We start from the raw sequence: 14,679 nt of genomic DNA, 5'->3' as shown, positions 1-14,679 counted from the left end.
AATGGAACCAAATGGACCCCGAGAATATTTCATAGCCTACAGTACTGTGTTAGTGTTAGGCAGCATTAGTTTATAAACAGTGGGCATCTGGATAAGTATAGCTAGGCTAAGTATAGCCCTAGAAAGAATTACTTATTACATTCGGCATTTATAACAGTTGTAGTTCTCCGTTTGTACTCACCCAATATACCGCCTTGGGGCCAGCTGTCATTTCTTATCCATCCTTAATGCCAACGTTCCTCCTCCAGGGAGCAATTACTCTGCACGCATGCACCTGTCTGTAGACAGAAGTCACAGAACCAGAACCTTCAAATGTATATGAAACTCGAGGACAATCTGTCATTGATTTACAAAATATGACTTCTTTTTTTTAAAGAAGAATTACTAAGTATCTGAGAAATCAAATGTGTAGAACAGCTGGCGGCGCTAAAATGCTGCTGTTGGTAGAAAATGGGCATAAAGTAATGAAGAAGAAGAGTGCCCATGCATGGATGCATTACATGTCACCGCCGCCAGACGGTGCTAAAATTCAGAGTTATGTGGTCGATTTTGAGGGACAAACAATAATCTAGAGCTGGCGAGGAGGGAATACAGTGTCAGCTTCGTTGAATGGGCTGATGGGACTGTTGTTACGTGAGGACGCCCTCCTGACACTTGGCAGTGAATTTGCGATATCATCTATTAGTTGATGAATCATCGGTATTGAGAATCCGAAGGGCGAAACGAAGAGGTGCTGAGCTGTGCGCAGCAGCAACACTCATCAAAGTTTAGGCGCTGTATCAAAAAGTCACGAACAAAAACAGAACGATAGATCACGTCTGTCTTTCTCTTCATTAACGTTACATCCGATCGACGTGATTCTTTCACCAATTTACAGTCGTCGACGTTGCTATAATAATTTAATATCGATCGACGGAATCAACGGGAGGATGGTCGGGAAAAGACAACAGATTCGTGCTCCAGCACATATCACGGTAAGTCAGTTCAATTGCTAATGTGGCCATTTGTGAGGTAACGTCACATGCATTGCACTACAACGTTGTCTGCAAATAAAACCGAGAGATTGCACAATTCTGCATGGCGTCACATTTCGAAAAGTGATCAAAAGTTCACAACAGCCACAAACTGGTTGAGCAATATGCTACTCTGTGCAGCCGGGGCAGGCCATGCACTGCACTGCAATGCACGCTGTATGGCTGAGTGTGACATTTAAATATGCCTCAATTCCTGTCAGTTGTCTTCATTCTATACTTTATTATAGCCATAACCATAAGCCATGTAGCATTCAACTGTTTTACGTTTACGTTATTAGCTTTAACTCTATTGCGCAGAGTTGACTAATTATATTATATTCTTGGCTTTACTCGTTCATCAGTTTGCTGCGCTCAGTGCGCTGGCATGTTCGATCGATGAGCAATCCGAGAATAACAGCTATCCAGGGAACTGACCTGGGTGGAAACGATCGCATGTAATAACACCGGCAAATTGGTGCCATTTGAAAATAAATCTTAATTCACGCACTAAGCCAAGCAAAAGCAAGTGTTTAGTTGATTTAAGTTACAAGTGTGCACTGTGCTCGCCTCTCAGCCTCTCAGCCTCTGCCTGTTACTTAAAGATGGATCTTACTGGGACCATCTCTGGTTTGTAAGTAAAGAGGGCGACTATGTGGGGGTTAAAAATCCCAATCACTAACAGATGCACAGGCAATGGATTGTTAAATTACTGAGTAATATAACTGTTGTGACAGCTCAGAAATAACAGATATAATAGCTCCCCCATGCCCCAGTGTCTTCCCAGCCCTTGCTCTCAATCTTTAAATAATTAGTGTGCGTGTGTGCGTCACAAATTTTTGGCAATCTATTAGGGTTAGTAAAACGTATTAAAGGACACCCATTTGTCTTGTCACTATACTAGTTCTTGTCTGTCCTTCCCCATTAGGATCACTGGGACACCACAGGACCTGAAAACAATCTAATAGGCGTGTAATGGATCTGAAACGGATACCGCAATCCTAAATCGTGGTTCCATCTTGATAGAAAAGATTATATAAACATTTTCACTCCAAGTCTATTCAAAATGGACCTAAAATACAACCAGTAAAGGGTTTACAAATATAGGTGTGACCAACTGAGGGCGGCGGCGGCGGGTGAAATAATGGAGTCCTCAATTGGTTCTGAGGCCGTTTAAAAAAATAAAACTGGTGTAAGTGATAGTGAAGGTTTGAACCGAACCGTGGCTCAAAAATCGAGGTCTGAACTGAACTGAACTGAACTGTGAATTTGAAGAATCGTTACATCCGTATTAACTATGCTCTTCTTGTATTCATTTGTGGTTTCCGTAGGTTTCCAAATGATGTCATGAGGATGGGATACAGGGGCACGGGGAGTGAAGCCAGTGCCGGCGGCTGATCGCCGCCAGCCCATCTATTGGCCATTCAGGATGCGCGTAGCTTCAGTGGGTATCAGCAAGCACTGCTTCCTGTTCTCTCTTGCATTCTGTGGCCTCCTGCTGCTCCTCATCCCTGCCCTCCAGCCTCCAACACGCCAGGGGGATCTGCCCCAGCCCCGGCCCCATGCCGGGCCTGGTCGGGCGGGCATGGGCTCGGCCAACACCCAGGGCAACCCTGGAGGTTTGACGGTCACAGCCCAGGATGGGGAATCGGCATTGGACATAGAGCTGAAAGTTAGATCATTGGGACGGGGGAGAGGTTCTGGTGACCGTGGCATAAACAGAGATCATACCCACAGATTGGGTCCTGGGAGGGGTGCAGAGTCCCATAGACGCCCAGATCAAGTGCATATCCCTGGAGGAAAAGGCGGTAGACCCGTAGGGTCCAGATCAAGGGACCCATTGGAGCTGAAAGACATTTTCATTGCTGTGAAAACGACCAAGAAGTATCACAAGTCCAGGCTGGAGCTGCTGTTTCAGACCTGGGTGTCCCAAGCCAAAGAACAGGTATGGAGATGAGACAACGATTTAACACTAAGGGATACGGGGATGCATGCAGCCTTAGATCGCCACAACCAGTCCCTTTATTGTAAATTGATCAGTAGTACAGTATAATTAGAAGTCCTGCTGTAAATTGCCTCTAGGGTCCAAAACAATTCAATTCAGTTGCATTTTATATAGTGCCAAGTCACAACAGTTTCTCTCAAGACACTTTACATATAGAGCCCAATGTTTCCCCCTTGAGCAAGCATTAGTATCAAGGAAAAACTCCCCTTTAGCATGAAGAAATCAAGTTATCATAATTTGAAAAGGTTTTCCAAAAATAAAAATCTATAGAATTTCAGGAAAATAAATCCATAAAATAAAAAAGTAATAAATGGTGACAATAGCCCATCTACAAGCTGTAGATCTGCTGTTTTCACTTTTAAAAAGTGGTTAATTCACAATGTATTTTTGTTATGTTTGGGTCCCGGAAAAATGCCACATGCCACCATGACTGTGTCATTGGAAAAGACTAAAGGAAGGGGGGAGAGAGACACAAGATAAACAACAATATGGGAAAATGCCAGCAACAACAACTATATTGACAACAATACCTATACCTGTAACTATAATAACACCTGTATTAATAATGCCCGCAGTCATATTCCATGGAAAGCCTCGGTCTGCAGCCGGAGATCCACAATCACGATCCTTGAGCTGTAGAATAACAGTACACAGCTGCATTGCATGGAGAACCTTGATCCCCAGCTGGGGGTCTGCAATCATGATCCATGAGTGCCTGCGAAAATTGAAAGCACAAAGTCCAGAGAAGAAATCTCAAGAATTTGTTGAGTTAGTGACATTAATGAGACGTGGATGCATTCAATGTTAGCAACATTTATTTCATTATAGTCTATAATTTATAGAACATTCATAATGTTTTGCAGTACCAGAAAGGTCGGGCCCTCAAACAAAACTGTGTAGATATAGCTAGGACACTACAAAGGCTACACTGTTGTTACACATTACACAGAAGTCGTATTTTGACCTCATGGAGCCCTGCAGTGGCGTGCACTGCAATACCATTCAGCAATCTTGGGTCTTTTTTGGTCAAATTTTGGGTTTGCGGTATGCTATTGGAAACATTACGTCTGTCGGTTCCATGCTGTCAGCAGGACAAAACATTCAGACCACATCTTTAAGTAACGCAGCCAAAGCTTATCTAAACAGAACATTCCTCCAACCATGTATTGGCTACTGTGATGAGTGTGAACTGAAAATAGATTACGACTTAATTTATCGCATGACCCTCGTTCAACAACTGAAAAAGCAGCCGACCTGTGTCATGCAGTGATGTATGAACTGCCTGGAGTTTCTCTAGAACAGTTTGCACAGTTTACACTTTTTAGCGTTTTTTTACTCATCTTTCAAGACCCACAGAATATTGTGTTATATGATGATGAACGCCGTGACACACTTTTTTCTTTTGAGATATTTGGTGTTTAACCAAATATCTCAAAAGAAAAAAGTGTGTCACGACGATGTTCCGTTTAGTTATTGGCTGTTGAATCCTATAATATTTTACTAAACCAGCTTGGATTTTTTTTAGATCACGATATTTCTGGGTGTCTTCTTCGGAAGTCCTAGGATCACTCACAGGTTGTGGAAGAGCGCCCTCTATGGTACCAACACTGAAAACGCCACATGACGTACACATGTGTCAATGGTGGTGTTGAAATGACGTATCGTATACTGTACATGGGCCTATGGCAGTCAATGAGTTAAAAGGGGTGCGCGTGATATATTGTTAAAATGAGTGTTAAATAGCTTTATATTCTTTATAGTTTGTTCTGTAACAGTGGTCTCCCCATCTCTCCAGCTCTTTAGTTAACAAATACATTTTCAGGTTGAGATACCAATTGTACTAAAGAGCTAAAGACATGGGGAGACCCATGTTACTGAACAACAATGCTCTCTAGCTATCAATCAGTAGATTCTTTTTAACATTTAACAAGAAAACAGTGTCGCTTGCCTTTAAGGTTGTTTGGCTTCCACTGGCTTTGTATTCATGTATTGGCTTAATTTTATACAGCCTTGTTTTTACTTGGTGTCTTTGGGTGTTTGTCATCTTTGGGTGTGCCCCCCCTGATCCCCATATGGAGATTCCTCTGCTGATAATGTGGTTACGATGTCCTCAATGAGAGCCATCAAAACTGTTATTCAAGAATAAATCTTTGCTCTCCACCCCTCATCTATCAGTTGTGTGCGTACGTGTGTGTGTGCGTGCGTGCGATGGAAAGGCATGGCCCGGGTACACAACAGGCGGAGAAACTGTATGTGTGGGGTTAACCACTTAAGTTCTATATAATTTACTTAGTTGTAGGACACAACGTAAATAGCCAGCACTATCCCAGCTCACATTGCTTATAGATCTGATTTTGACAATATTGTGCTCATTTCATATATTGTTTTTGAAAATGTTGCCCAAAATAGCGAGGCCAGGTTGAACATGGTTCATGTGTGTGCTGTAGTGCACAGTTCTACCAGTCAGAGGACCATAAGCCTCTGTGGAGGACGTTCCACAGCGACCCAAGTCTGGGACACACATGTGGTGAACTGTTTGTTCTCTCACTTGCAGGAATCTCTGCCCCCCACCCTCTCCTGTGTGTGTGTGTGTGTGTGTGTGTGTGTGTGTGTGTGTGTGTGTGTGTGTGTGTGTGTGTGTGTGTGTGTGTGTGTGTGTGTGTGTGTGTGTGTGTGTGTGTGTGTGTGTGTGTGTGTGTGTGTGTGTGTGTGTGTGTGTGTGTGTGTGTGTGTGTGTGTGTGTGTGTGTGTGTGTGTGTGTGTGTGTGTGTGTGTGTGACTAGCCTCTGAGACTAGCCTCTGACCACAACTAAAAAAGTTGGGGTATAGACCATATTCACACTTTGCATTGAAAAAGCTGGGTGGCAACGGGGTGGCTGGACGCCATGTGAATAGAGAGTTGAGCTGAATGTTGGGTGCGTGGTGGTTTATGATGGATAGGGCTGCCTCATCTTTACTCCCCCCTATCATAGGGGGCGGAGGAAAGATGAGACAAGGGGACAGAGGAGAGTAGTGGGATTTGTACGGGGTGGTACTGGTAAAAATAAATGGTGCATTTATATAGCACCTTTATCCAAGGCGCTTTACATAGATTGTGCATCAATTCACCCAGTCACAAACACATTCATACACCGATGGTGGCGGAAACCATGTAAGGCACCAGCCAGCACATCAGGAGCAATTGGGGGTTCAGGGTTCGAACTGGCAACCTTGTGGTTACCATCCAGCCACTCTACCCCTAGCTCACTGGTCTACCGTCTATTTCAGGGAGGGCACTCAGAGTCAGGGCAGCCAAACAAGACCTACTCGCCAACTACTCTGCGTTTTTAAAGCTACGCTATGAGCCATGTTGTTTAGAATGTTTGTATTGCGTCTGCAATGTCTGTCTATGGCCAGGCTAATTTAAGCTTGTGTTACCTCACTATTATCACACGGCTCCAACCTCTATACTTTCCGTGACATTTAGCCAGGCAGAATGATGTGGCCTGTTTTTCTTGGCTGTCAATAAACTTGACACCTTCACGCTGCTCACAAGAGTAAAAGTCAAAGGCCTTAAGGCCCAAGTAAAAAACAAAACAAAAAAAATCCCAAATACCTTTTTCGGTTTTTTTGAGTGGCTATGTTTGTAACAAAATCATTTGTTTGGGGAGCCATAAACACCATTAGCGGTAGGTTCTGCCATCATCAGACAAAGAGTCCCAGTGTTCAGGAAGGAGATTTAACTGGAGAAAAGAGACACACCGCCCTAGTTTAGCCTGGAAATGTCACAGGATGGAGCAACTTCAGGAGAACTCAAACCAGCTCGATTTGTGTTTACGTAACCAGTCTCGCACTGGTTTTTGAGAAGGGTCTGGTTAATAAAGGACCTCATTGTGTCAAGGGCGTACATGAAGTGACCACTTTACTCCAAATGGGTGGCAAGTGCTTATAGCTTTAAAGGTGGTGTTGTGTTTACTTCCAGACCAATAAAGTCTAGCCACTCATTTTTATGAGGGCACATAAAAAGGCGGTTTGTCTGTGATTATATAGATCAGATGCGTTAGTCCCACTATTTGTTTGACAAATAGTCCAAGTTGCACACATGATGGAACTGGGTATTTTCTAAGGGAGACAGTAGACCTTTTTTTTAGGAGTCCTAGCAAGGTCAAGTAAAAGGAGACCTTTAGCCGTATGCTTCAATTGATGGTGTGTGAAGTTTAAAGCGTTCCTGCTGGGTTTATTTAACCTTGGTGAAACTTTAAAGAGTCTGGGGATGCACCCCTGTCTGCCTCGTACTGTATGACTTGTCTGGTTAGTGTTAACCTCGCGTTCTGATGTCAGGAGGAGCACTCTGAGGAATAACATAAAGGAACCACTGAGTCACCGACTCACAATGAAGTTGAGACCTGTGGAAAATAGATTACTTCAGTGAACAAGATTAAATTGAAGTCGATGGAATGTTTTGAATTAACTGAAACAATATTTTGACAATTTCATGGCTTGGTTTATGAAATTCATATAATAATATTTGGCTGACTTAATGTGTTCGGATTCAACAGTCCAAGTGTTGCGTCCAAGTGTTGCGTCAGCCATCAATACAGTTGAAGTCAGGCTGAAATCTTCAGCTTTGGTGAACTTTGACCACTTTTGAACACTCCAACAAACTACACACCAGAAAATCTGAACTCTTGCCGGCAGTGCCCAAAGGCGAGTCAAATTGACTCGCCTGAAAGTCTCACCTTGTGACCATGCACTTATCCTTAGTTGCATGCAAGTGTCGCACACCGAAAATAAGAAGTGATTTTGTGTTGTCTAAAACACATTGCGCTGCGATGTAGATCTGCTATTTTCAGTCCTATTTTCAAGCTTTAGCTTGGCTGGCAGTGCATGGATGGAAAGTGTGAACTTGACTTCTCCTGACATGCCTGCCTGTGGTGTTCTGCTCCAAGCCTGGCAAAGATAACTAGTGTCATCTGGAAGAGAGCACAGGAAAGAGTGCACTGCATGCCACCAGTGCCACCACCAGACCAGCCACAGGAAAAGAAAATGAGCAGAGAATAGAGATGTTTCCCCACCGTGACAGGTGGACATAAATGGACATGTTTTGAAAGGCAAGATGGATGATGGGTGGAATGATAAACTAGTTTGGGATGTCCGGGAGGTGTTTGTCTGCGACTCTGCGCGTGTGTATATATTGGCTGGACAAGGTTTGGGAAGAAATGGAGCCAGAGCCAACTTAAGCCAAGAGAGAGAGCTAAACAGAGTCTGCTGGCCAAGACTGAGACCTTCTCGCTGTTGCATCAAACCAAACAACCACCTCGTAAATCAGCAGACAGACAGATAGTTCTGTAGACAAAACATTCTCTCTCAATGCTCTCACACACACTTCCCCTCACATACAGTATACTGGCACACCCTGTGGTGCTGCCAGTATACTGTATAGTACTATATGAATAATCACCATTATACCCTTTGGTGATTATTTCACTGTTCACTTAACCTCCAGTACTGCGACAACGTTATTTACCAGAGCTAATTATATGTACATGTTATAACGTAATTGGAGATGAATGGGACATCAAATATCACAGATAAGGCACTGGAATTAGGGAGAGCGAGGCAGACAAAAATGGGGAAAGTATGTAGTTTGAGCAGTTGGAGAGTACAGCATTGTGTAAACAGAGCTATGTCACATTGCAGGGTTATACATGTTGGCAAGGGTAGCTTGGTATAAAGCTTTTTGAAACAATCTTTCAGGTCACTTTGGTGTTAATTAGCAGCATTTTCCCCAAAACAATTTAAAATGGTATACAAAAAGCCTCAGATTTCAAATGTGTTTAAAGATAGTAGTGCTGTTTGTGTGTAGTAGGTCAGAAGTCCACTCAGTACAGAGTACACCACTAATGGTTTGTAGTCCATTGGCTAACCTTCTTTTATCACAACAGTTCACAAATCTTGGTGTTCGCACAAGCACACTTGAACATTATCTTTTTTTCTACCTTTCACCCTTCCCCTTTTCTCATTCACCTTCTGTGTCTATCGCTTGTTTATTATTCCTCTCCCTCCATCTTTACCCTGGTCCATATTCTGCACAACCATCCCACTGGGAAAACAATGGAGCGGTTCATTGTGCCCTTGGATGCGGGGGGCGGGGGGGGGGGTAGTTTGTTCTCAGATGGGCAGTGTTTAACAGTGGAGTTTTTGTCTGTTTCAGACCTTCATCTTCACTGACGGGGAGGACAAGGATCTGCAGAGAACTGGTGAGATGCTGACGAGTGTACATGACAAATTGACAATGCTTTAAGTATAGACCCCTTGGGGCATCCTGGTCAACAACGTTTATAGGGTTTTAAGAGCCTGAGAGGATGTGAGTGCTACTCAAACAGAAGTCTTACTGTGTGCACGGTCTAGAAAAGTAATTTTACACTTGGAGGGTGTACTCTGTAAATTAAATGTCACAGTACTCAGAAATGTCCTTTAGGTACCAGATAGAACATGCATTTCAGAACAAAGCCTTGTTCATTTTTGAGGGGCGCTAGCCCCTCCTATATACAGCTTTTGTCCCCACACGTCTCAATATTTGCCATTGACAATGAAAGGAGAAATTAGGTAAAATAAAATGTCCGCCAAATATGACGTAAATCCTATACACAGGTTTAATGTTTGTCTTTAGTTCAATGTTTGTTTTGTAAACGCCATTGACAATGAAGGGAAAATGTACATCATAATGTGCCTCATTACGTCATATTGTCTCTTTATTGTTAATAGTGTTTAATGTTTGTGTTGGCACCGTTTGTTTTACATCACCATTACATCACCTAATCAACATGAGTTAGACTTTAATATATTAGCGCCCCACACTTCACACGGGTGTGATTTTTTTAATACAATATAAAATGGAAGTGGCTCTTATATAGAAACCATACATGAGACATACCATTTAAACATTTTATCTTAAATATACATTCATTAGATTCATAGAAATGTAGTACTAATACCACATGATATGTACCAAATGGTACCTGTATGTCTATGAAATTATTTTTATGAAACATGATTGAGGTGAAATGCGTATATTGTTCCGTTTTCCACCTGTGCCAGTTTAATAAACAGTACCTGAATGACATTTATGTGACGGCTAATAATCCCTGACTGGAATGGAAATTAAGTTATTGTATTGTGTAATTCAAAAATAGTATACAGAATATACTAGCATCTTATTATTCTTATCACTTCCTCTCTCATCCCCAGGTGCCAACATAATCAACACTAACTGTTCAGCAGCGCACACTCGACAAGCTCTCTGCTGTAAGATGTCAGTGGAGTATGACAAGTTCATCGAATCTCAGAAAAAGTGAGTCTTGTCTCTCGCCCTGTAGTCCCCCAAGAAAATGACACATTAACCCTGGCAAATAGTGATTCTAATTTCCATTATTACATCTACAAGATGACAACATTCACAATCTTCATATTTTGCTTCTGCACTCTGATCCACAAACTGGACATAATTATTCAATTCACTCTCACTGCATCTATCCTATATTAAAAGCCTCTTGTGCGCCGAAAAAAGTCTCTCTAGCTAATGCTATAAGCAGTTAAGCACACTCAAGTGTTCTTAAGTGTTCTCATAGTTTCTATAGGCCATTTGGTTTATTACAAACACTTCATTCAGTCCATATGTGCTGAGCAAATTGACATGAGAACAGCGAATCTCACATTCACGTTCTATGTAGGCACTGTGTTTATTTGGTTCAAAAATCAGCAGATGGGGCTTGTATTTGTATGCACTTTCTTGGAGCCCTACCAGTGACAGACTGTATCTGTGGTTTTGAAAAGCCTAAATGCTATGTTGATATAGTTTACTTTCACAACTGCCTGGTGACAGGAATCAAGGAAGCAACATCATGTATGTCAATATTAACTTGTTTTCCAAATGTGTATTTCACATTGGACTAGTATTCAAACATGAAAAGCGCCATCTCAGTGAGGTGCTGTCTTGCAGATTCATAGTTTATGCAGTTTAATCATCTTTCCCGCTTTGCTTTCATTATGTTTCATTAAACTCCTGCCATCCACTCTAAGCTGTTTTGTTAACAGACCGGTAAATGCCAGTAGATTGGGACTGGCCACTGTGGTTCTGACCTGTCTCTCTCCTGCAGGTGGTTTTGCCATGTGGATGACGACAATTATGTGATCCTTCCCAGCCTGCTGCAGCTACTGTCCTCCTACCATCACAGTCAGGATGTCTACCTGGGCCGGCCCAGTCTGGACCACCCAATAGAGGCTGCAGAGAGGGTCAAGAGTGATGGATCGGTCCGTTGCATTTGGCACTGCAAATTAATTCCACAATCAAATCATTATTTTCCAATTTTTTCCAATTCAGATTTAATTTAGACCACATTATGATGGTGAAATAAGGAAGTAAAAATGATGGTTAACATTAATTATGAGTTTTCCAAACAAACCAGACTCAAAACTTGAACTTATGTGGAGCAAAGACAAACATTCACATCGTGATGGAAGTTTTAAATAGCACTCATTAGAATGTTTTATTTTCTCTTCCATAATTACTTTATACCTCATTCTTGTCTACATTTCTCCACCTCATCCCTGTATGAGTCACATAATCATAGTCTCTTTGTCCCCCGTTTATTCAAACTGTTTGTCTCCAATCTGCTGTTCTTGTGCTTACCCGTGGCCCAATTTAATCTTTTATTAGGTTTCGGTGAAGTTCTGGTTTGCCACAGGTGGTGCTGGGTTCTGCATCAGCCGAGGTTTGGCGCTGAAGATGAGCCCATGGGCCAGGTAGGTGGTGGCTTGTCCTGATCCTGGTCTGGCCCATAACAATTACATAAAAGTAACAAAATGATTTTTTTTATTCATAGGTGTCAAAGAGCACAATTGAATCGTTAATCGCAATTATTTGTATGCCAATTAATCAATTAAAATTGCATGATTGTATATCTTATCGATAGGGATTGGAAGAATGTCAGAGCCTGTACCACTTTCTGTGGGAAGCGACCGGTTTTGGTCAAGCCTTTTGGACAAAAGATCTATTTGAGGAAATTGTACTGCAATTGTGGATCTATTTTAAATGACGCTATCTGTTTCTTTGTCCTCCAGTCTGGGAAACTTCATTAGCACGGCGGAGAAGATCCGGCTCCCTGACGACTGCACTATTGGTTATATTATTGAAGCTTTGCTCGAGGTGATGCTTACACACACACACCTGTTCCATTCTCACCTAGAGAACCTACAGAAGCTGCCTATCGACACAGTGTTGGAGCAGGTATGTGTGTGTGTATGTGCATGCATGCATTTAGGTTTGTGTAAGTGGGGATCATTACGAGAGAAATCATGGGAGATGACTGATGTTAGATGTAATTTGTGTGTGTGTGTGTCAGGTGACTCTGAGCTACGGGGGTTTTGAAAACAGAAGGAACGTGGTCAGCATTGGAGGACCTTTCTCCCTGACTGAGGACCCCACACGGTAAACACAAATGAAAAAGACGTTTACAGTGACCCACACACGCATCCTATTCCTATCATTCTTTCATGAGGAGGACATCACCACCAGCCTATGTACAAAATACTTGTCATTTTTAAGTAGGCTAGATTGTGTTTTGCAAGCGCTTAGAGAGCAAGTTCTGGAAACACAGAACACATTGGGAAGTGTTATGTCAAATTTAGCTATGTCACAAAAGAACGATATGATTCAGATTTGAAATCAGTGATGTTGCCCTTAATTACTCTAGCAAGCACTTACAGTTTGCCCAAACTTGTAACATTTGTAATGTATTAACTCCCCCCCCCTCCTCCTCCCCAGGTTTAAGACGGTCCACTGCCTCCTGTATCCAGATACTGACTTGTGCTCCAGGATGAAGCCACACTAAAAACCCAATGCAATGAAACCCACTAAATTTATGTTGTATAACTTGCCACTGAAACACACACTACTACACCTTTATCTCGCACACCACTCTGCTCTGTCCAGGCCATAGTACCCGTGTGCCTGTTGCACCCAACCAAAGTGACTGGATGATTGATTGCCTTTTCAGCGTTGTTTATTAGCAGTATTCCTGAACAGACTAAACACCCACCACAAAGTTCAAACTGAAGAGAAGCTTTTCCAGAACCCTGTTTCCTCATCATCACTGAACATTGGGAAAGTTGCCAATGTATGATTCATTTTCCATAGCAGTATAATTCACCAACCTTTGTTCTGGACTGCTCTACCATCCCAAAGTGTTTTGGTGGAGTGTGGAGGGGGCATATCAATGATAGTTTAGGTACTTATTTTTTCTTCTCTTTCTTTTTTGGAGCTGAGCTGAGATTATTTATTTTTTGGTGCCTGCCTTCAGTGAGAAAAGACATACTCTAAACTAAACTCTACACCCTACAGTGTTTCTGTGAGAATGGCTGCCGCTCCTCTTTGACTTGCTTTCTCATGTAAATGTCTACCTATTGTGTATGTGTATGCATGCATGTGCACACATTCATTTCACACTATTTTCCTGACGGCTCCATATTCTCACCCAAATGCCATTATTTATCATTACATCTTTTTTTTTCTTTTCTTTTTATGTCCCCCGCTGCTCTTTTTTATTTTATTTGCACTACTTGTGTTGAAGTTGTCAATTCTTGTATGTTATGCTCTGTGTATAACTTGTTACTGTGTGTGTGTGTGTGTGTGTGTGTGTGTGTGTGTGTGTGTGTGTGTGTGTGTGTGTGTGTGTGTGTGTGTGTGTGTGTGTGTGTGTGTGTGTGTGTGTGTGTGTGTGTGTGTGTGTGTGTGTGTGTGTGTGTGTGTGTGTGTGTGTGTGTGTGTGTGTGTGTGTGTGTGTGTGTGTACGCACTAAAAGCCAAATACAGAACACCTACAGTAGTAAGTATATGTGTATGTCTCACTGCAGGTCAGTGGATGAAACCGAGCTAAATGTATTTTCTTTTTGCCATGGCTTGACTATTTTTTCCCTCCTATGTTTTTGTACCCCTTTCTGTTAAGTATTGCCATTTTGATAAATTAAAATAAAAGTGTTTTTCTGCTTTAGCAAAGGCCTGTATTGGGGTGAATTTGTTCATAATTATTTTTAAATGATTTAAATTGATTAAAATGTTTTAGCTTTGCATGGTTCTTTGCCCTATGTTTCTTGGCACCCTATTAACAGTCTTGACTAAATCACATCATCTTAGTATTAAATTGGAATGTAATCATATCAGATTTGTTACCTATACCTGACTTGGTGTGTAATCAAGTTAAATGCTATTAGAGGAGCAGATAAGTTGGTGATGTGAACCCGGAGTGCTTTGTATAGCCATAGTGAGAGCATGGATTTATTTCTGAGGGTTAAGTTAATTATCTCCTGGATGGTTATAATGGGAATGATGAAGAGAGGTTCAGCAAGAGGGCAGAACAATAGGAGCTGACATAGTTCACAGTCGGGTGTACCATCTATTAAGGCCAGGGCTGGGTTTGTCAGATAATTTGATATACTTAAGACGGTGGTTCTCAAACTTCATGTCAAGGATGCTCAAATTAATAATTATGGCCACAGATCCCCCCCCCCCCCCCCCCCACACACACACACAATTTGTGTTGTTAAAATGTTTTAAAATAGCCTATGGCCTATAGATTTTTTTTTAAATAAGATCTACAAGCTGATTTTGATGCCAAATGTATTTAGT

The 14,679-nt window shown here is 42.0% G+C and overlaps 1 protein-coding gene across 1 annotated transcript; it reads left to right on the top strand.

The window, feature by feature from the left end:
- The first annotated feature begins 513 nt into the window (after window positions 1-513).
- Window positions 514-14,121, top strand: rfng (RFNG O-fucosylpeptide 3-beta-N-acetylglucosaminyltransferase). Its single transcript, XM_079492762.1, has 9 exons — window positions 514-974; window positions 2,342-2,955; window positions 9,209-9,254; window positions 10,246-10,348; window positions 11,154-11,307; window positions 11,714-11,799; window positions 12,118-12,283; window positions 12,399-12,484; window positions 12,821-14,121. The coding sequence occupies exons 2-9, from the start codon at window positions 2,440-2,442 to the stop codon at window positions 12,885-12,887; spliced, it is 1,224 nt and encodes a 407-aa protein (XP_079348888.1). The 5' UTR covers window positions 514-974; window positions 2,342-2,439; the 3' UTR covers window positions 12,888-14,121.
- Window positions 14,122-14,679: the final 558 nt, after the last annotated feature.

Source organism: Electrona antarctica (genome assembly GCF_951216825.1).
Source record: "Electrona antarctica genome assembly, chromosome: 22".
In the NCBI taxonomy this organism is placed as follows: Eukaryota; Metazoa; Chordata; class Actinopteri; order Myctophiformes; family Myctophidae; genus Electrona; species Electrona antarctica.
This window is presented reverse-complemented; position numbering and strand designations above follow the sequence as displayed.